The sequence below is a fragment of the Zea mays genome, chromosome 4, assembly GCF_902167145.1.
Source record: "Zea mays cultivar B73 chromosome 4, Zm-B73-REFERENCE-NAM-5.0, whole genome shotgun sequence".
Classification (NCBI taxonomy): Eukaryota; Viridiplantae; Streptophyta; class Magnoliopsida; order Poales; family Poaceae; genus Zea; species Zea mays.
This window is the reverse complement of record NC_050099.1, coordinates 201,883,455-201,907,175: the sequence shown is the minus strand read 5'-3', so window position 1 is coordinate 201,907,175 and position 23,721 is coordinate 201,883,455. Positions and strand designations below refer to the sequence as shown.

Below are 23,721 nucleotides of genomic sequence, written 5' to 3'. Positions count from 1 at the left end.
TACGCACGCGGACCGTCCGCACCATCAGTGTGAACCGTTCGGTCCAGGACCGTCGAGTGCCAGTGCAATTGGAGCGCTGGCACAGGGCCTCCAATTTTTGAGGGTCCCAATTTTTTGAATTTTCTGAATATAAATGGTATAAAAAGGTAAATATTGTTTATTATTTATGAAATATCGACTTTAAAAATGATAATAAGAGAGGACAAAGATATGAGAATAGATCAAATATGAAACGATATATTTTATATTGTTTTATCTTATATACTATAGATCTCTGGGCCTATTTTTATGTTTTACACCGGGGCCTAAAAAACTCAGAGACGGCTCTGGTCCAGTCGTCCTATTTTAGCGCCCAACAAATACATCATGTATGCGCAACATTAAATAATTCAATACATCTTTTTTTAAAACAATAAATATGACCACTTACAACTTTAACATGCTCTAAAAGTTCATGTACGACTCTTTTGAGGAATTCGAAGAGTCTAAGAATATATAATCTAGTGGGCACTGCGTTTCGGAAAGTACCTATGAATGATGCAATAGAGTGAAATATATATCTCGTGATTAGGAATTCTGAGCAACTAGCAATTTTGTGGCTGAATTTTGTTTTGTTAATAACCTTCACTAAATCCATCAAACCAATTCACTAGTCTAAACTTTGCAAAACACATCCAACCAAATCACCCTATACTCATAACTTTCACTAAATCTACCAAACAAATTGCACTCAAACTTACCACACTATCAAACCCAACAATTTAGATAATTGGATAACCCCATCTTCCTTACTAACTCAAATCTAATATACAATATTATTTGGATCATCTCTCAATCCTCCTCCTACCTCGACGTCCCCGCGTCCCCCTCCCCCTCATTTCGATCGCCTCTCCCCTCACTCGCGTCACCGTCGCCGTAGACCCCTCTATTCCCTCCACATAGTAGTAGTGTTAGTACATGTTATATGTTGCTCCCTCTTACAAATGTTACGGTATTCGTGCCGGTCAAACTTTCTCAGGTTTGACTAGATTTATAAATATATTAGCCCCATTTGTATCTTCGAATAATGTTACTACAAAATAGATTCAGTAATGTACCTAATGAAATCAATGTACTAAAATTATGAGCTTTTTAATATATAAATATGGTTAGAGTTAAAAATAGTTGACTTCTAGAAAAGTGAGAAAGAAAAATATTTGTGGATGGATGGAGTAGCATGTAGATGTAGATAGAGTTTGTACACTTGGTTCTCTCCGATGCACTATTAGCATTCCCTTGTTATTATAGTAAATCTTTAATTTCTCCTTTATGAAATTAGTACCTTCTCAATCAGTTCTTAAGAATGATTTTTCATATTCGGTGGCTGAAATGGTAACGAAAACATACAACAACAAAAAGTATCTAACCATGCCGTGAGTTGAAGCTACATTATTTTTTTGCATGAGACGGTATTAAGTCTAGATATCTAGCTAGCATGGCTCAATTTGATCAAGCTCGAGCTGGCTCGGTTCATTAAAGGTCTGATTGTTACCTGCACCGTTATATTCTGGATCACCGTGTGCGTTGATTCTATCTGAGATTTTGTTTGTTTGCTTGCACGCGGAGCATGCAGCCTGTCTAAGCGGATGCAAAAACATTGCATTTTAAGACTATTTGTTGCATCTGCTCGTACGCCTAGAACCGTGTATCTCATCGGTCAGGCTCGCACGAGTCTGGCTTCCCACACACTAGGAACCTATCAAGCGATAAGAACTGTCCCAGAAAATCAGCTCGGCTCGTTTATAAGCTCGACCTAGCCTGTTTAGCTCACGAGCCACCAAAAGAATATACTTATTTATATTTAACAATATAATCAATTGCTAATTAATTATATATCAATTTAACATTGGAAAATATGTAATAATATCCATAATTTCATATGTCACATCAATTGAACACTAAAATAACGCAGCTTATCACTTATTAGTTCATCCAACACAAGTGTATATTTTATTTTGCTGACAAATGCTAGCTCATTCAAACTAATAAGCTTGTGGTGGTTTGTTCGTGTGTAGAGGTGGTAATAGATCACGATCCAAATGTTCCTTTACAATTTGTTTTTTAGCCGTTTACGGGGAAGAGGATCCCCACCTAGAGATGGCAATGGGTAAATACTCATCGGGTATTACTATCCCATACACATACCCACGACGAAAAAATAGTCCCGTCGGGTCACCCATATCCACCGGTGGGTATGGATTTACCCTTTACCCATACCCATGTGGGTATGGTCACCCATCGAGTCACACGTACCCACAAAGATTAAACATTTACATTATACAACTGTCAAGTATATCCATCTAAATACCATTACAAAATTTCTAGCATGATTCAATCATCTATTTAAGAACACCATAAATAGATAATTAGATAAAAGTAGCAACACTAGGATAGTACCACATAACACATTACATATTCTATTACATGATCATCAAATAGTTGTTAAGCCTTTTATGGCATTATCATCCAAAAGGTTGTTAAATAGTCAAGAGAGATGGATGACTAAAGCCTAAATTCATGCTTTTGGGCTAAACTTATATTAGGTATTTTATACCCATAGGTTAATGAGTATGGGTGAGGGCGGAACGTTCTAATACTCGTTTACCTATTGGGTGAAGGTTTTTTCTTAATAATTGACCCATGGGTAGAAGATTTAGGCCATATAGTACCCTAGTAGAGTAAATAACTATCAGGTTTCGGGTCGCGGGTACCCATTACCTTCTTTATCCCCACCTAAAGATTCCATTAATTCTCCCCCATGACGGAGAGGAATTACGGTGGGTACAATTGCCATTTCGAAGCAAAGTAAATCAGGGTAGGGGGATAAGGCTTAGCAGAAATTACATCTTTGTGAAGTTACGTCAGGCCTCCATAGTGCTACTGAAATCAGGGTAGGGAGGATAAACCCCAAACACACGGAGCTGTCTGATTTTTGCATCTCCAGAGTTTTGCACGGGCGCATGCACCCAACCAAACACACGCATACTGAAGATGTTACGTCAGGCCTCCATCTACCTTCGCTTGTGCGTGGAGAGGCACTGTACCCACAACCAAGAACCAGCCCTGCATGATTGAATCACTTGTCAAAGTAGGGTGAGCCGTCTCTAATTACCTTTATGTTCATGTGTTTTCAAAGATTCCAATAACATAGGAGGATGAAGCCACTGAAACCCTATCCTGGAAAAGAATGGGGACAGGCAAGTTTGTGGAGGCGGGAGCGAGAGGATGCAATACCAGCAACAATCCAGAAGGTTTTGGCAAAGCTACAGTGGAAAAGCATGTGTTACGAATTGTTAGGGTTCTAAATAATTTTAGTTAAAAATAAATAAAAATAAAGTTTAATTCCAATTCAATCTGATTTTTTAATTTTATAGCCTAAAATTTAAATCCTATTATCACCCTACTCGTGTGACAAAATTAAAACGAAGTTGAACCAAACTAACATATTTCGTCGAGACGGTATCACTATCATTGACCCCCGGGTGGCCGGCCGCCCGGCCGGGCTCGTCGGTGACTTTTTTTTTTTAGAAAAAAGAAGATTTTCTTTATATGAAAGAAGAGGATTGTAATTTGCTAGTTGATTAATTAACGGTGAAGTAGTTGGAGTTGATAGGTTCCCAATCAAGTGACGGTTACATTCTTATCGTAAATAGTTTTTGCACAAACAGAGCGGAAAAAAGGAACAGTTTTTGTGGAGGTGACTCCTCGCCTGTGTCGTCAAATCCTCCACACCCTGGACTGGAGTGGCTGCTGCTCGTGGCCGGCGATGAGCGGCGGCGGGCCCGGAGGTGCGTGCGGGCCGGACTCCCGCGTGGAGACCATCTCCCGGCTGGCGCAGTGGCGCATCGATACCTTCGGCCCCTGCTCCTACCGCCGGTCGGACCCCTTTAAGCTCGGCATCTGGAACTGGTCTGCTCTGCTCCCTCCTGTTCCTCCCGATCCCGATTCCTGCTGCTCCTGCAACTCCACCAATCCCCCTGTTGCTATCGTGCCAGGTACCTGTCGGTGGAGAAGAGCCGCTCCATCGTTGTGCGCCTCTTCCCGGAGCCCGGCCGGGTGGCCAAGGAGCAGCCCCCTCTCGCGCGCTTCCTGCTCCGCGTCTCCTGGGCCGGCCCGCCGCGACGCTCCTGCGTCTCCCCTGGTACTGCCTACCTACTTCCATTAGATTCTTCAAGATTCAGACTTTCTTTACCCTACACCAATAATTGCCTCGTGCTTCTTGAACATCACTACTCATTAGTAGATTACATATTTACATGACATACATGTCTGTGGAGTGACCAACTTTAGGCTGATTAGATGGCCATTCCCATGATGCCTGTGAGTTATTTCTGTTCTTTTTTTAGGGGGGAATATATTCTATTTTCCACCTTTACAGGGTTGAACTATATAATCTACTCAGATTATATAATCTAACTTATTTTGAACTAAGTGTGAGTTCAAATTAAGTTAGATTATATAATCTAGGCAGATTATAATACTAAACAAACAGGCCCTAAGCCTATGACTAGTAGTTATAAACTGTCCTATTCCGGTTCTTGTCATAGTATTCCTCACAGGAAGGCTCAGCAAAATTGTCATGATCCACTATCTGAGTAATGAATCTCAATTAATGATATCATCTGTAGAAAACCATAAAAAAATTTAGGAATTATCAGAAAATGTGGTCAGATGCTGCTGCTGCTGCTTTGAGTTTTACTTTACAGGAAGCTGCTGTTTTGTTGCATTTTGTAAACGTTAACACAAACAATAAAGGAAGACACTGCAAATGGAAAGATATAAATTGTTTAGTTTCTGATCGTAAACGCATGCTTGACCGCTGAGGCGCATGGTCCTGACGATTCTTCGGGTGGCTAAGGGACATGGACGATGGAGACAAGGCCAAGGCAGTGGAGCAGGTGTCCGCGATGTTGATCCAGCTCGAGGAGGCCCTCACGGCGTGAGCAAGGGGAAATCAGCATTTCTCCTTTGACGACAACCATCGGATTCTTAGACATCTTCCTCCGATCCTACGGAGTGGAGCGGATTGGATTCCCGAGCTCATGTGTGGGTGGCGGTTGTGGGAGCACTGCAGCCAGTTGCATATCCAGGATGAGATTGTATAAAGCAGAGAGAAAGGGAATGGGTGGGTGGAGTCACGCTAGGATGTGAAGAGACTGTAGTAATGGGCGGGGGGCGTAATGGCATGGCGCCATCACAGGGCACGAACTGGACGAAGATATCGAGGGGGAGATGGAATAGACCAAACTCGGGTTTGAGTGGTATCAGGTTTCTATAAGGCCATATCGCTCTACGGCGTGATGTGTTTACTGTGGATGCGAAACAAACACAATCTAACATTATCAAGTGCCACTGTAATAAAATACTGTTACAAAAGATCCAACCAAACACTATCGAAAAGCATTCCAAAGCCTCCAACAGTTGGTTACCAACCAGGAAAGTAATTTGAAGCTCTCCAATCCAGTAAATAGCAGTGTTGATATGCTGCTGCTTCATGAAGGATACAAAAATGTGTATTGCAAATGTGAAGCAGCGATTAACTGGACTGGACATGAGGCATCCCTTTGCCCATATAAAAGACCATGGCTGCAGGGGCAGACCTAGAATTTTATCATGGGGTTTTGCCGCACAAAAGTTTCCATTTGCAATTTAGTAAAAAAAATGTTTGCCAATTCGGTGAAATTCGTTTGCAAAACTCACGTGAGATGATAAATTGTTTCATAAAAAAAATTACATGGTATTATTTTTCTAATACTGATGCTGGGTGCACCGTGAACCAGACTCTAATCTAGTGACGAATGATCTGGAGAATCTCCCTGAACCCTGATACACAAATAATCTCCCTTGTTTCTGTGGTTTGATGACTGATGACTTCACTTGTCTCTTATTCTGATAAATGTGATTGTTTTATCCTTGTCCTGTGGCAGTGCACGAGCATCTTCTGCGTACCAGCGATGATTTTGTATGGCAAGTCGATGCGATGTCCCATGGGCGTTTTACGATTGATGTTGAGTTTCTAGACCTGAGGATAGCCACGAACAATGCAAGTATCCATTCCAGCTTCGTCCTTTTTTTTAAATCCAATTCAGACAAACGTGATTCATGCGACATTCAGTAGTCCTCATTTTTAGTGCTAATCGTTTTGACAGCAGTTAATGACTTGGGAGATTCCTCACTCTTGCTGTTAGCTAATGATATGCTAATGCTGCCCAGTGTGCTGCTAACTGTTGTTATAGGCTACGGAATCGTCATCGGTGTGGCCAAACGAAGGCATGGTGCAGAAGATCGCGAGCAAGAGCGCCCTGGGCTGCCTGTCGCGCATGCTGGCGGACTCCATCCACGCGGACGTGACCATCAACACGACGGACGGGGTGCTGAAGGCGCACAAGGCGGTGCTGGCGGCGTGCTCCCCCGTGTTCAAGAGCATGTTCGTGCACGACCTGAGGGAGAAGGAGTCGTCGACGGTGGACATCGGCGACATGTGCGTGGAGTCGTGCTCGGCGCTGCTGGGCTTCGTGTACGGGACGATCGAGCAGGGACAGTTCTGGAAGCACCGGCTGCCGCTGCTGGCGGCGGCGGACAAGTACGGGATCGGCGACATCAAGGACTGCTGCGAGGAGAGCCTGCTGGAGGACATAGGCTCGGGCAACGTGCTGGAGCGGCTCCACGTGGCGTGGCTGTACCGGCTGGAGCGGCTGAAGAAAGGGTGCCTCACCTACCTGTTCGTGTTCGGGAAGATCTATGACGTGAGGGACGAGATGCACGGCTTCTTCCACCACGCGGACCGCGAGCTCATGCACGACATGTTCCAGGAGGTGCTCAGCGTGTGGAAGCCCATGTGAATGGAAGTGTCCCTTTCCACGCGAGCTGTGTGTGTGTGTGTGTGTCGTGCTTGTTCAGTCAGCAGTGTGTGGAGAGCATGCTGGTTATGCATATTTGAAACGAAAAGGATGCTCAGAATTTGAATGGAAGCTAAATTATACATGATGAGACAGACAGTGAGGTAGTCAATCCAGATGTGTTCAAGTCTAATAGATCTTGTGTGGGTACGAATGGAAGCAGCCAACTTGGGCTTGAATGCTCCCTAGTTGGCTGAGAAATGTTGACATTGTTTGTTCTAGATGAGGGTTACCTGGCCTGGGAAATGTTGTAGCTAGGCTAGATGTTGAATTGGTAGCAAGGTATGTATGTATATTGAATTTGTCGTGTGTCATGGACAGTGGGCGTTTGCTGATGATGACAGGCAGCAGGAGAAGACGGAGTTGTGATTTGAATTGGCAATGGTAACAAATCCTACCAACACTAGCAACGACTTGTAGCCAACCAACCTCCCAACACGTTGTTGTTGGTCACTGATGACAAAAGATGGCTTTGGCTGGCACCCGTGCAGACGGAGAACAAAACATGCGACGTGCCGTGCTGTCCTTCCGCCTCCGGCTAGTTTTATGCGGCCGCCATGTTAAATCTCTCCTTCCTTTTGTTTTAAATCAGCGAGTTTTTTCGCCTTCCTTTTGTTTTAAATCTCTCCTGGGAAAAAGAAAATAAAAATATGGTTCCCAAATTAGCCCTTGATTAGTAAGGTCAATCAACGGATAGTTTTATGCGGCCGCCATGTTAATAACTGTTAGTAAATAGTGTATCTAAAGTTTTATTCTACTCTCTTTTATTTTTCATAGAACTCTCTTATATCTCTTTATTAAATTACATCTCATAAGAATGGTGTAGCTGTGCTGTTGCAATAAAAAAAAGGTTGTAGGCCGAGTCCTCTGTCCTCCTCAGTCCTCACCAAACCACCACGAGAGCGCTTCGCCGCTTCCTCCTGCTCGTCCTCCTCGGCCCTCGCCGTTGCCGTCCATCCCAATCAATCAATGGCGCCTGCCCGTCTCCTGCCACGGCTGCCGCTCTTCTGGGCCGCCCTGCTCTTGTTGCCGTTTGCGCACCCGGCAGCGGCGGCGCAGGTGGGCGACGCGTGCTCCTCCTCCTCCGGCGGCGGCTGCGGCTCCGGCCTGCACTGCAGCCCCTGCGGCGCCGGCGGGGGCAGCATCTGCACGCGCGCCAGCCCCGTGGACCCGGCCACCCACGGCACGGGCCTCCCCTTCAACAACTACTCGTGGCTCACCACCCACAACTCCTACGCCCTCGCCGGCGCCGCCTCCGCCACCGGCTCCGCGCTCATCACCGAGACCAACCAGGAGGACGCCGTCACCGCGCAGCTCAAGGTAACCCAACCAGTTCCCGTTTCATCCATTCATTTGCCGCCCGGCCTCTCCACTGCTGAGGCCAGCTCAGGTCGTCTAACCGCTTCCGCCTTCCGCTCCGACGCCGGCGCCGCTGGGAATGGAAACTGCATCGAGCTCACTTGTTCTTCTTATCTCTCTTTTTAACTACCACATAGATAGCATCACCTTCTGTATCGTCTTCACTACAACACATGTCCAGCAAAATCTAGGAGTACCAAACCAAACAAAAAAAAACATAGGTGAAGAAAAGCCTGCGCCGTTCTCTTCCAGATCGAACTCAGGCTCTTCCTAACAGTCAAGGAAAAACTGGACCTTTCTGCTCTGCTTCCGTTGGACTGCTCATGGAATGGAACATAGTAGGACATTCCATCCCCACTCCACCCCGTGACCAAAAGCACGCACAGCACACTGTTTCCACCTTTTGCCTTCAATTTGTCTATCGGACGGAGGAATATTACCATCGCAAGTCCACAGCACACAAAAGTAACTCCATGCTTTGGTTCAATTCATCAGCACATACACGCCCAAGCCCCCTTTTTTCCACAGCTAGAATCATGGCAGATGTCTTCCCCACGGACCTGTGCCACCAACCGATAGCTAAAGTTTCACTCTGAAAAAAAAGGCATGAACATCTAGCACAGATTGACAGTGTTACTGCACAATAATGTGCATGTGCCTAGCTATTCCACCAGTTACTTTATGCAGACTGATTAGCGCCTTTTGTTTATCCGCATTCATATGGTTGTACCTCTCTGCCCATGGCCACTATTATGCCACCATGGATTGTTGTAGGAAAGAACGAATCATGTGCCCCCATGCGGGCTGGTACTTATTCCTCTTTAATTTAAACAAGCTCTACCTAACTCATGAAACATGGGTGGCACTCGCTGTATTCTTCAGTAGAGAAAGCGTATGGGTTGTTGGTTTGATTGCTTCAAGTTGTTAAGCACAGAGATCTTGTCCAGTTCAGGCATCGGTTGCTTCCTTCTTAAGAAAATGAAGGGGCCACACTTATCTCACCTGCCATGTCATACACACTGCCCCTTTTTATCTTTCCAAATGGTGTCATCTGGAACTTGAGCTCAAATTGACTCCAATGTTCAGTTGGTGGTCAACAGATGAGTTGGTTTGTTGCTCACCACTACTATCGTTTCGTGCTCATCTGCCAGAGTTTTGCCTAACCAAACCGTTTGTTGTGCATAAGATGCTAACCATGGGACCTGTACCTGGTTATGTGCAGAACGGTGTTAGGGGCCTGATGCTCGACACGTACGACTTCGACAACGATGTCTGGTTGTGCCACTCGTTCCAAGGAAAATGCTACAACTTCACTGCCTTCGTAAGATTGTCAGCTATACATACATCTCTCCACTCTCCTGAAAAAAAAAAGAAGTTCACTTGAGGTGTAACTCTAATCTTGAGTTTTTTTTTCCTACCCTGTTATCCACTCAGCAACCTGCCATCAATGTGTTCAAAGAGATCCAGACATTCCTCGACGCGAACCCGTCGCAAGTGGTCACGATCTTCCTAGAAGACTACACCGCGGTAGGGTCCTTGCCGAGAGTGTTCAACGCCTCCGGCCTCACGAAGTACTGGTTCCCGGTGGCAAAGATGCCGAAGAGCGGCGGCGACTGGCCTCTGCTCAAGGACATGATCAGCCAGAACCAGCGCCTGCTAGTCTTCACCTCAAAGAGAGCCAAGGAGGCGAGCGAGGGGATCGCGTATGAGTGGAACTACGTCGTGGAGAACCAATGTATGTAGGTTTGTGTACATGATTTTTTAGTTCCCTTTTCCTTGACGCTCTTGCTGATCAGGTTTTCTTTGTCCACCACACAGACGGAGATGAGGGCATGGTAGCAGGCAAATGCCCCAACCGCGCAGAGTCTCCGGCCATGGATTCCAAAGGCCAGTCGCTTGTCCTGATGAACTTCTTCACGACTAACCCGAGCCAGACCGGTGCCTGCGGGAACAATTCGGCGCCACTCGACAGCATGCTGAAGACGTGCCATGACGCTTCAGGCAACCGGTGGCCGAACTACATCGCTGTTGATTTTTACATGGTACGCGAAGATCATGTAGTAGCTTTGTTGAGAAGTCTGAAACTGTTTTGTCAGGGCCAGGCTTCATTCTGCCATTGTTAAGGATCATGTAGTAGCTTTGTTAAGAAGTCTGACATCTTATAAATCTTAATGACGCAGAGAAGTGACGGTGGAGGAGCTCCCTTGGCTACGGACATTGCGAACGGTCATATGGTGTGCGGATGCGACAACATCGCGTATTGCAAGGTATAGCTCTGTCTGAATTCATTTCATTTCATTTCTCTGAACAGCAACATGATGTCACACAAATTCGACGTTATTTGCTTACTCTGGTGGCAAATGAGGAGCAGGCGAATTCGACATTCGGGACCTGCGTGATACCCCCACCGCCGCCGCCGTCACCGCCCAAGGCATCCACCCCCGGCAGCAGAGGCTCAACAGCAGGCGGCGATGCTAGCGCTGGAACGATGGCCCTGTCCTCGCAATGGAGCTTCTTGCTGGGACTGGCTTCTCTGCTTCTTTTGTCGCGCTCGTGAGAGCCGAGCGGCATTGGTGACTGGTTTTGCTGCTCTTGCTACATGCTCTGCGAGCTGATAGGAGCATCGTCCCATGAGATGAGCTGAGGCTGAGCTGAACTGAGCTGTATATTTGGGTTTACTGCGCAACGTAGTTAGTTGGATACGGGAATCAGTTAAATTCATCATTCATTTTTATTGATTGGCGTCGTTATCGTGAATGTTCTAATAAGTTCCTTAAAAAAATGTCTCATGGCCCTACTGTCAGTGACGTAGCCATGTGAACCGGGAGAGAGAAATTACAGCGTGTTTATCTTGTTCGAAGTGCTTTCAGGTCCGGACTATCGATTTTTTTTTTCTATTGTCTCCTTTAGCTCGGCATCGCTGCAGTGCATAGGCTTATCTCAGAACCACGGCAGTTTTAGCTCGGTATACCCAAAAGCATGAAATTGTTACTAAGTGTTTTTGAAGAACTTTCAGTCTAAAGATAAATTTCCATAAAAACAAAATTATTTGCTATGGAGCCGCAAAAGATTTTAAAAATCAGTATGCTGAACTCTTTGGATGCAATTTTAAATATTTGGGTATACCGATGCATCATAGGAAACTCCGAAATAGTGAATAGAGGGTCATAGAAGAAAGGTTCGAGAAAAAATTAGCCTCCTGAAAAGCAAAACACCTTTCTTATGGAGGTAGATTAGTCCTTTTAAATTCGGTGCTTAGCAGTCTTCCCATGTTTATGATGTCTGTTTTTGAGATCCCTAAAGAGATTTTAAAAAAACTAGATCGATATAGATCTAGATTTTTTTTGGCAAGAAAACAAAGATAAGGAAAAAATATATACTTTCTAAATGAAACATTTTTTGTCGACCCAAAGACCAAGGAGGTCTAAGAATTGCAGATTTGGCAATAAAAATATAAGTTTGTTAAGCAAATGAATCTTCATCTTGCTTAACGGAGATGGGCCATGGCAATATTTGCTTAGAAATAAATATCTAACCACTAAAACCCTCTCTCAGGCGAAACCAAATGATTCTCACTTTTGGAATGGTCTTTTAAAAGTTAAGAAAAAAGTTCTTGATTGTGGCACATTAAATATTAAGGATGGTCGCAAATAAGGTTATGGGAAGATAAATGGTAGGCAGGCAGCCTTTCAAAGAACAATATCCATGTCCCTATAACATCACACACTATCCACATGAAACAGTTGTGAATGTTACGAGGACTATGCCACTACACATCTCTTTTCGAAGAGCCTTGGTAGGAATCAACCTAAACCAATGGTATAATTTAGTAGCCAAAATCGCACATATCGGTCTTATCAAATGAGAGAGACACTTTCTCATGGAACTTATGTCGCAACGGTCATTTATAGTCCGTTCGATGTATCTTTACCTAATGAACCACAACCCTCATTTTACTCACAAAATCATTTAGAGTTTGAAAGTCCCGCTAAAAATTAAGAATTTCCTTTGGTACCTTCAACATGAGGTGATCTTCACAAAGGATAATTTGACGAAACGTAATCGGAAAGATAGTCAAAAGTGTTGTTTCTATAATTGTAATGAAACAATTAAACACTTATTCTTTGGCTGTCACCACGCTAAAACGATTTAGAGGGTAGTTAATATAGCTACAGGTTTAACATCACCTATGTCGATTATTCACATGCTTGGAAACTGGCTTTCAGGAGTTACTACAGAGAAAAGAGTATTAATTTTGTTGGGGTGACTACCCTTTGCTAGGCTATTTGGTGATGTCGGAATGATTTAATTTTTGACAACGTCATATATACATCTTTTATGCAGGCTATTTTCAGAGGAACATATTGGTTGCGGTATAGTGTATTGCTGCAGCATGAGGACGTGACAAAGGAGAACACCCGTATCCTGGAGATTTTTGCTAGATATGGATGAAATATAATAATAGACTTTGTCCTTCGTAATATACTTTATTCCTAAGAGATCAGCCAAATAAATGAAACAATTTAATAATATGTTGTATGTAGCTCACTAGAGGCGGGAATCAGTTTCCTTTATCTAAAAAACTTAAATTACAAATAATTCCAATTACATAATTAAACGAATACAATTATATAAATTATAAAAAAATTAAAAATTACATATTTCATAAAATATAACTATACATTACTAGTCCTCTTTCTTGATGCCATAGTGCCATCATCTACTTGAACAAGAGCTTTCAACATCACTTATTCTTCCTCAACTATATCCTATAGCCCCATCAGTCCATCTCTCTACGATGCAAATACTATCTTTCTCTTTCAGTGATCAAAACAAGTACCGCTCAACCAAATATTTTTCTCCTTTTATTATCCACAAGTGTAAGCAAAGTGGAGTTTCAGCTTCGAGATAGTTGTTGTGTCAGAACCTTTTCTTCTTCTCTATGCTCACTGCTCACGCTTGTACCTCAGTCATTTCTTTCTTCCAATCAAATTATCAATGTTTGGCTAAATAATCGTATGTGTTTCCGTTTGTTCTTTTATTTTCCACACTACCATTGTATGGCCAAAAAAGCTACTACATTCATGTCGTTAACTGATCATGTGTGTCCCCTGTCTACTAAGCATCCTAGTATATTATCATGCTGAGATCTTCTTTCTTGCTTTCTCTCATCTAGGTCCCATGGATAGAGATTGTTGTGTTGAACAAACTCTTGAATATGATGTGGCGCATCGATTAAGGTGTCGTTCGGTTGTATGAGATTGGTGGGTCTGAACGATTTTTAACCGGATTGCTTCTCTAATTTATATAAACTTTGATTAGCTGAAACGATTCCGGCTGCAATCCGACGCAAACGAACAAGGCCTAATGATACCATAAACTTAGCAGTCTATTAATCGTGTTCCAGGGATTGTCGCCTTAGCGGGGGAAAAACAAATCTTTCTTAACCAATACTAGCTGAGCGCGGGTGGACCTGAATTGATACAGAAACACACATTGAATTCCCCTGCAATGCAACGCTTGGTCCGCTGACAGTAGGTAGCTCACAAAGGCTGACAGATTTCAACCACAATAACTCAATCGTAATCATATGCGATGCAATGATCCTCGACAAAAAAAATGATGCCATGTCCCGTTTGCAAATTCATAGCACATTACTTGAAGGCCCCACTGGGATTAGATAACGCAAAGTTGTTCAGGAAGAGAATGCAGTGGACTCTCCTCAGTAGGCCCATGGTTGTCCTCCTTGCCCTGCTCGTCACCCAGTTGCCCTGCAGCCTGACTCAAGAAACAAAAGGAAAGGAGAGGAGAGGGAATCGAATACGATACCTTCTCTTCTCCCTCCATTCCTTTCCTTTGCCCCAACCATGCCATATTGGAGAGGCGTCGAGATCTTATCCCTCGATCCAATTCCAAACAGAAACCGCCGGAGCTGGAACAAGAGCCGCTCGCAGCTTGCTGGACTCTCCCGCTCCTGGCCCCGGAGCCGCCGGCCATGGCCAAGCACAAGCAGCGCAGGGTGTACCAAGTCTGGAAAGGCAAAAACGTGAGTTTGATTTTGCCGTCCCTCGTACCGACAAGAAAAGGTCGCGCCTTTCTTCGTTTTGGGGATTGCCTACCGTGCTAATTTCATCTTGCTTTGTTGCTTGCATCCGGCGGCCTAGCTAGCTAGCATGGTCATGTGATGGCCTAGCATGGACGGGACTCATAATAGTTGTAAATATAGTCTGATTTCTCATGCCTCAACAAGCTAACATACTCCTATTCAGCAACTTGGTTGGTGTGAGATTTTTCAGTACCTTCCATTCTGCCGCTGCTCATCTGTGTACGTTTCTGTTTCTCTTTGTTCAGATAATACTATGTGGTGGAAGGTTGATCTTTGGACCAGATGCCAAGGCCACCCTGATTTCCTTCGCCCTAATCGCCATCCCTGTCCTTGTCTTCTGCGTCTTTGTGGCCAGACATCTCATACACATCTTCCCTGCATATAACGCAGGATACGCAATTCTTGCTGCCACCATAGGCCTTACCATTTATGTGAGTACCCGTTCTTTGCCTACTTACTTCTCATTTACAACAGGGTGTTATCACCCCCAGTACATTCAAATTCAATTGGAGAAGTTTTTCTAATATGACATCAAATAGCATATCGGAATAGTGAAATCTGATGGTGCTTTCTAAGGAAAACCGGTCTTTTTCTCTCTCTCAAACCATTATATTAAGAAAAAAGAAATGAATGTCTAAAGCAGACTTTCTTAAGGAGGTCGAAAACTCAAAAACGATAAGACTATCTGCACTCATACTACTTTAAATTTATACTCTAAAAAAATATTATGTCCTCATCAACAAGATTATCTACTCTATACCACAATCCTCTACGGTCATATTTACTCTATATCTTAACCTTATACCAACTACCACATATTATATTATTTCTTTTCACTTCACTCCCTTCACTGCATAAATCCTCCTCCCTTTTCAGTTTTCACCACCTCCGTCTGTTTACAGTAGGAGAGTGTGTACGCTATAAGGGCTAGTTTGGGAGCCACAAAACCGGAGGAGGTTAGAGGAGCTAAAATCTCATCTTTATTCAATTTTGAATAAGAAGGAAATTTTAGCCCCTCTAATCTCCTCCGATTTTTAGATGTAGTTGCGCGTGCCCTCTCACCTCTCTACGATTAATTACAGTCGTTGGTGAGGTGCCCTACTGTGGCATTTTGTTTACTGCATGTTGGTAGGGTCCGCTTTACAACCCCCCTAGAATTTTGTTGTAACCCCCTAGAATTGAGCCTCAGGGATAGTGGCCGCCAGGAGGCCCTTGGCCCCAGTCTTTTTCCCAGAGAAAAAAAATTACACTCATTTTGTTGTAACAAAATTCAGTTAATCCCACAGAGGAAGGTGAACATGCTTTACAATTTTTCTGTAGTTTCTACGAGGATGGGGTATTTGACATCATTATAGCCATGAAAGGAACCATAAGTGGTATTTATTTTTCTTTTGGTCAATACCAACTAACAGCGCTATATTGCAACCTTAAGTCCCTCTCATCATTAAACATCTCACCACTCGACATACTTGGTTCTTGTACATCTTATTATTATTATTTGAATAGTAAAACTATGATCAATCCTAAATTGCTTTATGATCATATCTTCTCCTGCATGCTATGTTCTATAAGCACCTGTTCTCCAGAATTTATGTCCTCTTTGAGCAATGTAGACTTTGTTATGCCACTATTTATTTCCTACTCTCTCTTTTTAATGTGTGTAGCACCAAAATCATAGTACCCTTCTCTGCAAAACCTGATTGTTAGGTACTGTTACTGCTCTTCCTTACATCATCTCAAGATCCAGGTATTGTACCACGAAATTCACATCCACCTGTGGAAGAGTTCTCTTATGATGCTTCGGCTCCACATGCTCTTCAGTTCCCTCGAGTAAAAGAGGTCATGGTCAATGGAGTTCATGTGAAAATGAAATACTGTGAAACTTGCATGATATACCGGCCTCCTCGGTGCTCGCACTGCTCCAAATGTGATAACTGTGTCGAGCGCTTTGATCATCACTGCCCTTGGGTTGGGCAATGTATTGGAGAGGTTGGTAATGTTGATTTCTTTATTTTCTCAGAGGAAACAAGTTATCGATTCATTAAAAAAACAAATACAACCTGACAGCTGTTCCTATAAATCAGTCCAGGCTTATCTGCATCTGTTTTCCTTTGCAGCGAAATTACCGGTACTTCTTCTGTTTTGTTGCTTCAGCGGCAGTGCTTTGTATCTATGTATGTGCAATGTGTGGATTGTACATCAGGCTTCTCATGAATAGGGGTCATTATTCGGTGGGGAAAGCCATTAAAGAATCTCCAGCTTCATTGGCAGTCATGGCATATTGTTTCATTTGCTTCTGGTTCGTCGGTGGTCTCACTGGGTTCCACTCTTATCTTATTGTGACAAACAAGGTTAGCTAGCCCTCCAAGCAAATCTCAATGCATAATGCCTAAAGATCTTTTATCAAATAAAAGGAATGGTGGATAGGACCAAGATGTGTGTAACTGTAACATACCATATTGAAATAAAATGAACACATCAATACCACTGAAAATCTATCCTGCTTTTTTATATAAGCTACATGCTAAACAACTACTGTTATATTTTTCTGAGCAAAATTTGTTATTCTTTTTTTCTGAAGACAACATATGAGAATATCAAGTACAAGTACAGCAACCAACCAAATGTGTATGACCATGGTTGTGTGCTCAACTGCCATGAGGTTTTGTGCAAAAAAAGGAAACCTTCTAAGATCAACCTAAGAGCTATTGTCCAAGAAGAACAAGAGGTAGCACGGCCACAGACCAGCTCTTCCAATATACGAGAAGATGAGGCACCCCACCGTCCACGAGCCAAGGTTGAGGATGATCTAGAAATGGGTCTTGACATCCTCAAGACCACAGGGCGCAGGACGGATAAATTCAGCGATGAGGAATTGGAGCCTGCAACTGGAAGCAATGGTATTGAATATCGCATGCCAGATTCAGAGACTGAGATTCCTGTTACCAGAACTAAGACAGAGATCTTTAATGAAGTTAGGGATCTGGACTTATCGGTTAGTAATGGTGCACAATCTTCATCTCCTGAACAAGAACAGCACCCAGACAAACTTTGCTGATGGAACAAATGGTCTCTCTGCATTTCCGTAGTGCAGACACCAAATTATTCACCAGGGCTGTGAATGGTTGGATTTGAAGGCAGATTTCCTCCTTTGCCGTCTGCTTTCAGGATTTAAGCCTTTGCTTGGCCAATCATAGATTCATAGGTGTGTAAGGATCCTCCAGTTTGTGCGGTTTATGGAGGTTCTAAAAGATTCTAGGAACTGTTTGAGATTCTTCTGGTGTGTGAAGGCTAATTGTACATAATTTTCATAGCTATATGATCACTGAAATGCAAAATGCGTCCTCTCGGCATGGGAATGGGAATAGGCTGTACCTGGTCTTTTCTAGAACCATACACATCATTTGGTGAATGCTCGATCTAAAACCTTGGTTGTCGAAAGAATTGCAAATAAAGCTATATAGTACTCCATCACTTCCAAAATATTAGTCATTTTAGCTCTTGATTTTTATATCTATGTTCAAATAGATGATGATGAATCTAGATATATATATATAACAAATATATTAATTATTGTATGAATTAACTAAAAAGTTAAAACGAATTTTATTTTAGAACGGAGAGAGTATTTGTTATATGATTTATCAATGGTAAAAGAAACATATAGCCAATAATATATAGCTTTACACAGGTGTAAGGCTGAAAAGTGATAATTAGTGCCGATAATTCGTGTTACCAAGTTACAGACATAAAAGTGATACACAACTGCAGCTCATAAGTCATAATTAGTGCCGATTCTTAGCTTTGAGCTTTTGACAAGTCACACTAAGCGGGCTAGGGTCATCAGCTTTTCTATCTTTAACTTTCATTTTAAACTCCATTTTGGTAGTCTACATTGCAAAACAGTGGTATAACCGGTCTAGTGACCTTAGACTAAAGCCAACAAAGGACTGAATCAACGCGGCAATAAACTACACCAGCACACACACTGTAAATACTTACTGCAGAGATACAATCTACATGTATTCCTGTTCTTTATGTACAATTTATTCACAAGCCAGCTTGCTGTCGAAGCTGGTCAAACAGATGGCGAAGGCCTGGAATGCCGAGAGTGGGTATCGGTAGTCCATAGTGAACATGTCATTGGCGACCTTACCAAACTGCAGGATCACTTTGTCATGATCCGATGCTGAAGACGAATTCGAAGGCTGGGTTTGCTGCTGAGCTTGCTGTGACGGTTCAGAATCTAGTTGTGGTGCAGCTATCAACTGGAAGTTCTTCACAGAAGCCACGGTCACCCGACCATGGAAGTTGAGGCACCAACACTGCAGCTGCTCGTGCCACCTTGGCTCCTTGTTGCAGAGAACCAAAGGCCTCTCCTTAGCCTGGTCACTGTCATCGTCGTCCTGCTGAGCCAATCCGCTCGTCTCTGAGAATCGAGAGGAGCTCCAATCCAAGGAGCGGTCTGCGACCGAGAACCTTGAGCTGGAAGGGGTGTTGTTTGCACTGCGAAAGGAATCTTCGAAGGACGACGAGCCAGGGACGAAGATCTGCTTGGGTTGGCCAGGCTCAGGCACCATGCCTTGAGGGTCCAGCGTTGAGGCTGGGATGGAATGCATCGTGCAATTCATACGCCTGGGCCCCCTTGTGCCAAGCAGGTTTAGCTCATAGTTCACCCGGGCAATGGGGTAGCTGGCAGTGGGTACCTTGGGGGAAACCCTCCTAGAGGAGATTCTGCGGCTGCCGCGCTCACAGGAGACAAGGCTCCCAGCATTGTGTGGTGCTCGAGTGTCATGCACGATGAATTTAGTGCCAAGAAAATTTGACCTGTTGCCATTACAATGTCAGGTCCAAACAGAAAACAGCTCAAAAATCATTTGAGGTTAGACAGAAATAGTGTAGTCAGGTAAGATACTCCACCTCATTTTTCCAACACAGCCATCACTTGATCGTGATATACTTTTAGGATCCACAGAAATGATGTACTCAGTATATGTTGTACGGCGATTCCTCTTAGCTGCTAGCAGAAACTTCCCATCCTCGCTGAGGACAACTAGATGATCCAAACCATCAAAGCGTTAAGCAAAGTTATTCATGATAACAGTTTATCTGATCTCACTAAGGGTGTCAAAGAGTAAGTCTAATCCTTCTTAAATTTACCATTGTCATCAATGTTAGATAACTGAGAAGAAGCATTAATGGAACAAGAAACTGTATATCCGCATGCATCGTGGCACACGCAGAAGTTAAATCCGGTACTGCTCTATTTCGAGGTCACCTTGTAGGATCATTCAGAAGGATATTAATGAGAAAAACAGTGCACATGTTGTATGCTTACCAGGGCTAAGACATAGGTAAAGATAATAAGTTGATGTCGATTTGTCCCTTTTTATGAAACACTGGATTATTCCATTTCTTGGTCCCGGCTATACATGAAAAAACAAATTTAGACGGGTGCAAACATCTGCAGGTGGACATATATATTATACTGCAGAAACTGATCTCTACTTCTCCATTGCAAGATACGAAATCGCCTTAAGTCAGTACTTGATAGCATTGTAACCATGGTTTTTAGGCATTGTGGCATCCTGTGGTGTTGTAGCGACAAGTATTTTGTAAACACATAAAGTGGTCGACAGCATCAGGTATATGCAAACAGGAGTATATTGGTTCATAATATTTTGGGCAGCACAAACATTTATTTATCCAACTGTTAGAGTATAATTAATTAAGACACAGAAATAGTATCTGCAATGCCGATATTCAATAACAGAGGTCTGCAACATTCCACCCCTGCCATCTGGATTTAATTGTTACCTGTTTAAGTGATACTGGAAAAGTGAGCTTCCCGCAGAACTCCGGGCTCAGCACTATATCCTTGCATATCTCTCTCCATGTTCCACAGACGGCTGCACAGGCAACAACATTTTTCCGGGATGGCCAATTGCTCTCACCTTCCTCAAGCCTTCTCATTACATCTCGAAGCAATTCAGGAGGAAGACCAACCCACCTGCTTTGATCAACTACTACAGGTCTGTCGCGCAGGTCACTCACAGATCCAACAGATTTCCCTCTATGATGACCACCAGACAGACCAGGCAAACCAGAAATCCTGACCTCAAGGCTCCGTCTTGATAAGCTACCAAAGCTTTCCCTAACATCACGGACTATGCTGCGAAAGGACATGTCCAGTGGAAAAAGTACAGTGACCGGAAATTCAGCAAATCTCTTGTGGTGATCAAGATCTTCAAAGCAAGTCTGCTAGCAACAGAACAGAGTATGCAAATGACAAAGCATCAGTAACTCCTGACCTTATACAATAGACTAAAATAAAAACAAAACAAAAGGCACTGCCAACACAAAATCGGGGCAAGCAAGCTCATCAGAAGGACGGCAAGTGAGGCGATGAGTCGCGCTTACGGCTGGAGACCAGTGGATAGACATATTGTTGACTGATTAGTGTGTTTTTCCAGAAGGTGTGGCCTCTCTATGCCTATGAGAGTGCCTGGTTTAGCAGAACTTTGTGGTTGTGTTGCCAATAGTTCGGGTAGTTTGTTGGCATGTCATGACGTTTCTGCAGTTGAGTCTTGTAATGAACTCTCATGTCCTATTTTCTAATGAAATAGGGGGTTATTCCCCTTCGTAAAAAAAACACAAAATCGTGGCTGTGCCTTATCTTTCTATCAGCTGCGGCCTCCTTTATTTTATAAACCATGTCAGCATCATGCTGAAAGCTATGTATTCAACAGAACAGGAAGACTATTAGAGGATTCGAGCATACATTGGCATATATAAGTCAAGCCCATCGTAGAGAATACAATCCCCACTTGAATAGTCTAACAGCATCTATAAAGTCAGTAACCAGTTCTTGTTTCACACTTATCACACAACATGGGCAGCCAACCCCTCTGATGGGGAAAGGATAACGGAAGAACAACATGAATTAAGGCCTAACTGTTTCATTGCGCAGGATGCAAAATTTTGGCCACCTTCATTGCAGGCGGGGAGCACAATTTGACCATTATTATTTCTATACTTTGCACAATCAAAGAGCTCTACTTGGAATTAAGCATCGAAGATTTTCTTCGCAGTTGGAGAAATGGGGAAAAAAGAAAGAAAAGATCATTTTATTTATCTCCGCTGGAGTAAGCACAGAACATATGTTGTTAGCATTACTAAGCAGCTCGAGCTGAGGGGTGGCAAGACAAGAAGGGTAGAGGACCGGAACCGGACAAGGAATTCCTGGGCAGGAAACTCCAATTAAAAATCAGATGAACAATTCTCAGCTTCGACGGTACTAGTGAAAGACGACGACGACGAAGGGATATGAATCTTACCTTACCGACACCGCGGTCCTCGAGCTGCTCGGGAACTTCAAATCGAATCTGTGAAAAAAGATCCGACTTTCAGACGCAGAGGAGGCGCTTTTCCGCAAGGGAGATGAGCAAAAAGTTTTGGCCCCTGGATTCAAAGCTCTGTGCTCCGAATTCCAGTGGGATTTGTCGCCTTTCAGACAGGGACATCGAATGAGCGAGCTTTTGAGCAACAGGAAGGACACAGGACGAGCCCAAATCGCAGAGGAACAGGGGTAGCTTCGATTTGGTGCGGGGAAGAGGGAGATTGAGACGGACAGGTCATGGGGGAAGGGGAGGGGAGGGGAGGGGAGGAGACACGTGAATGAGGAACAGTCCCGAAATAAAGAGAGGATGGGACACGTGATTAAGAATAAGATATGCATCAGCAGCATTCAGCACGAATTAGTTTTTTGTTTATTACCACTAGTAACCGGAATAATATTTTTAACAAACTTGATTTTACTTGCTCCATCCAATCACGAGTGAAATGCTTTCAAATGGCTTTACTGTTAACGAGAGATTTGGAATTATTTTATCTTCATCATTCTAAAAAAGCGGTCAACTTGGCGAGCGAAACGGAGGCCTATCGTCGGGAGGCTTGGACCGGCCACAGATAGTTGTCTCATTATAAATCCTTCGTGATCTGTAACTGTAACCACCTGAAAAATAGTTGTTGGTTAAATATGTATCTATATGTTTAATCTATTTTGTGTCATATTGATTCATAACATCTAGTTGTTCCACTCTCACTCTCATATTTTCAAATTGTCGCCATCTCGCTATAAATTCATTTATCTAATTTTTTACGAGTTATTTTTACTACTTGCTGCAAGAGTAGTCTGTCATTCCGTGTTCTGTTATACCTATTCTCTGTTCCGCCTTTTTCATGCCCTTCTCCCCGCACAACACACGTCTAACTAAAATTAAAAAACACAAATGATCCCAAGGGGATTCGAACTCGCGACCTCTCAGGCAAATGCGAGCAGTAACTACCGCTACACCACATATGTTTATCTCTACATCTATGACAGGAAAAACATCTACTACATCTCTTTCCAAGTCTACCCTACTACCCTTGCACAGTGCGTAGTAGTAGATAAGTATCACCGATATTCTTGAATTATATTTTTGGATGGAATGAGTAGTATTTAAAGAAGAGCCTTGCATGCAATTTCTTTTGTTTGAATAATGTTTTCAACTTAAATTCCTTTTTTTGCATGCGTGGCATTTATTCTCCATAATATTTTTTATATGGATCTGACTTGTGAGTCATTTTCATAAACCAATGTCAAAGATGAATTCATGTGAAAGGGAATTAGGCTTACACCTAGCTCCTAAATAATTTTGGTGGTTGAATTGCCCAACACAAATAATTGGACTAACTAGTTTGCTCTAGTGTATAAGTTATACAGGTGCCAAAGGTTCACACTTAGCCAATAAAAAGACCAAGAATTGGGTTCAACAAAAGAGCAGAGGGATACCGAAGTGTGCCCTGGTCTGGCGCACCGGACATGTCCGGTGCACCAGGGGACTTCACGCTGAACTCCTCACCTTCGGGAAAATCAAGAGGCGCTCCGCTATAATTCACCGGACTGTCCGGTGTACACCGGACAGTGTCCGATGCTCCAAGGAACGGCGCCTCAGGAACTCGCCAGCTTCGGGAATTCGCAACGGCTAGTCCGCTATAATTCACCGGACATGTCCGGTGTACACCGGACTGTCCGGTGTGACAACGAAGCAACGGATATTTCGGCGCCAACGGCTACCTGCAGCGTATTAAATGCGCACCAGTGCGCGCAGAAGTCAGGCACGCCCATACTGGCGCACCGGACACTCTACAGTACATGTCCGGTGCGCCACCGGGCATCCAGGCGGGCCCAGAAGACAGAGCTCCAACGGTCGAATCCCAACGACTTTGGTGACGTGGCTGGCGCACCGGACATGTCCGGTGTGCACCGGACTG

General features: G+C 43.5%; 4 protein-coding genes across 6 annotated transcripts; 3 read left to right on the top strand and 1 right to left on the bottom strand.

Moving 5' to 3' along the window:
* Positions 1-3,771: 3,771 nt before the first annotated feature.
* Positions 3,772-7,311, top strand: LOC100217158 (uncharacterized). The gene is made up of 4 exons (NM_001143523.1): positions 3,772-3,948; positions 4,035-4,180; positions 5,967-6,082; positions 6,276-7,311. The coding sequence occupies exons 1-4, from the start codon at positions 3,806-3,808 to the stop codon at positions 6,879-6,881; spliced, it is 1,011 nt and encodes a 336-aa protein (NP_001136995.1). The 5' UTR covers positions 3,772-3,805; the 3' UTR covers positions 6,882-7,311.
* A 524-nt stretch (positions 7,312-7,835) lies between these two features.
* LOC100272437 (MAP3K-like protein kinase) lies at positions 7,836-11,165 on the top strand. The gene is made up of 6 exons (NM_001146911.1): positions 7,836-8,258; positions 9,520-9,618; positions 9,732-10,032; positions 10,116-10,339; positions 10,478-10,564; positions 10,669-11,165. Exons 1-6 carry the CDS (start codon positions 7,908-7,910, stop codon positions 10,852-10,854), a joined length of 1,248 nt encoding a protein of 415 aa, NP_001140383.1. The 5' UTR covers positions 7,836-7,907; the 3' UTR covers positions 10,855-11,165.
* Positions 11,166-14,028: 2,863 nt separating this feature from the next.
* LOC100273325 (Protein S-acyltransferase 8) lies at positions 14,029-17,855 on the top strand. 2 transcript variants are annotated; one of them, NM_001147766.1, is made up of 5 exons: positions 14,130-14,343; positions 14,649-14,834; positions 16,111-16,392; positions 16,521-16,754; positions 16,985-17,855. In NM_001147766.1, the coding sequence occupies exons 1-5, from the start codon at positions 14,293-14,295 to the stop codon at positions 17,459-17,461; spliced, it is 1,230 nt and encodes a 409-aa protein (NP_001141238.1). In that variant the 5' UTR covers positions 14,130-14,292; the 3' UTR covers positions 17,462-17,855. The 2 variants fall into 2 exon arrangements, with proteins under 2 accessions (NP_001345605.1, NP_001141238.1); NM_001358676.1 differs by lacking the exon at positions 14,649-14,834 and having other exon boundaries at positions 14,029-14,343.
* Positions 17,856-18,103: 248 nt separating this feature from the next.
* On the bottom strand, positions 18,104-22,105 carry LOC100193169 (uncharacterized). 2 transcript variants are annotated; one of them, NM_001358673.1, is made up of 5 exons: positions 21,741-22,044; positions 20,221-20,661; positions 19,742-19,829; positions 19,324-19,456; positions 18,104-19,230 (listed from the first exon to the last, which is right to left on the bottom strand). In NM_001358673.1, the coding sequence occupies exons 2-5, from the start codon at positions 20,587-20,589 to the stop codon at positions 18,450-18,452; spliced, it is 1,371 nt and encodes a 456-aa protein (NP_001345602.1). In that variant the 5' UTR covers positions 20,590-20,661; positions 21,741-22,044; the 3' UTR covers positions 18,104-18,449. The 2 variants fall into 2 exon arrangements, with proteins under 2 accessions (NP_001345602.1, XP_035822545.1); XM_035966652.1 differs by having other exon boundaries at positions 18,111-19,230; positions 20,221-20,575; positions 21,746-22,105.
* Positions 22,106-23,721: the final 1,616 nt, after the last annotated feature.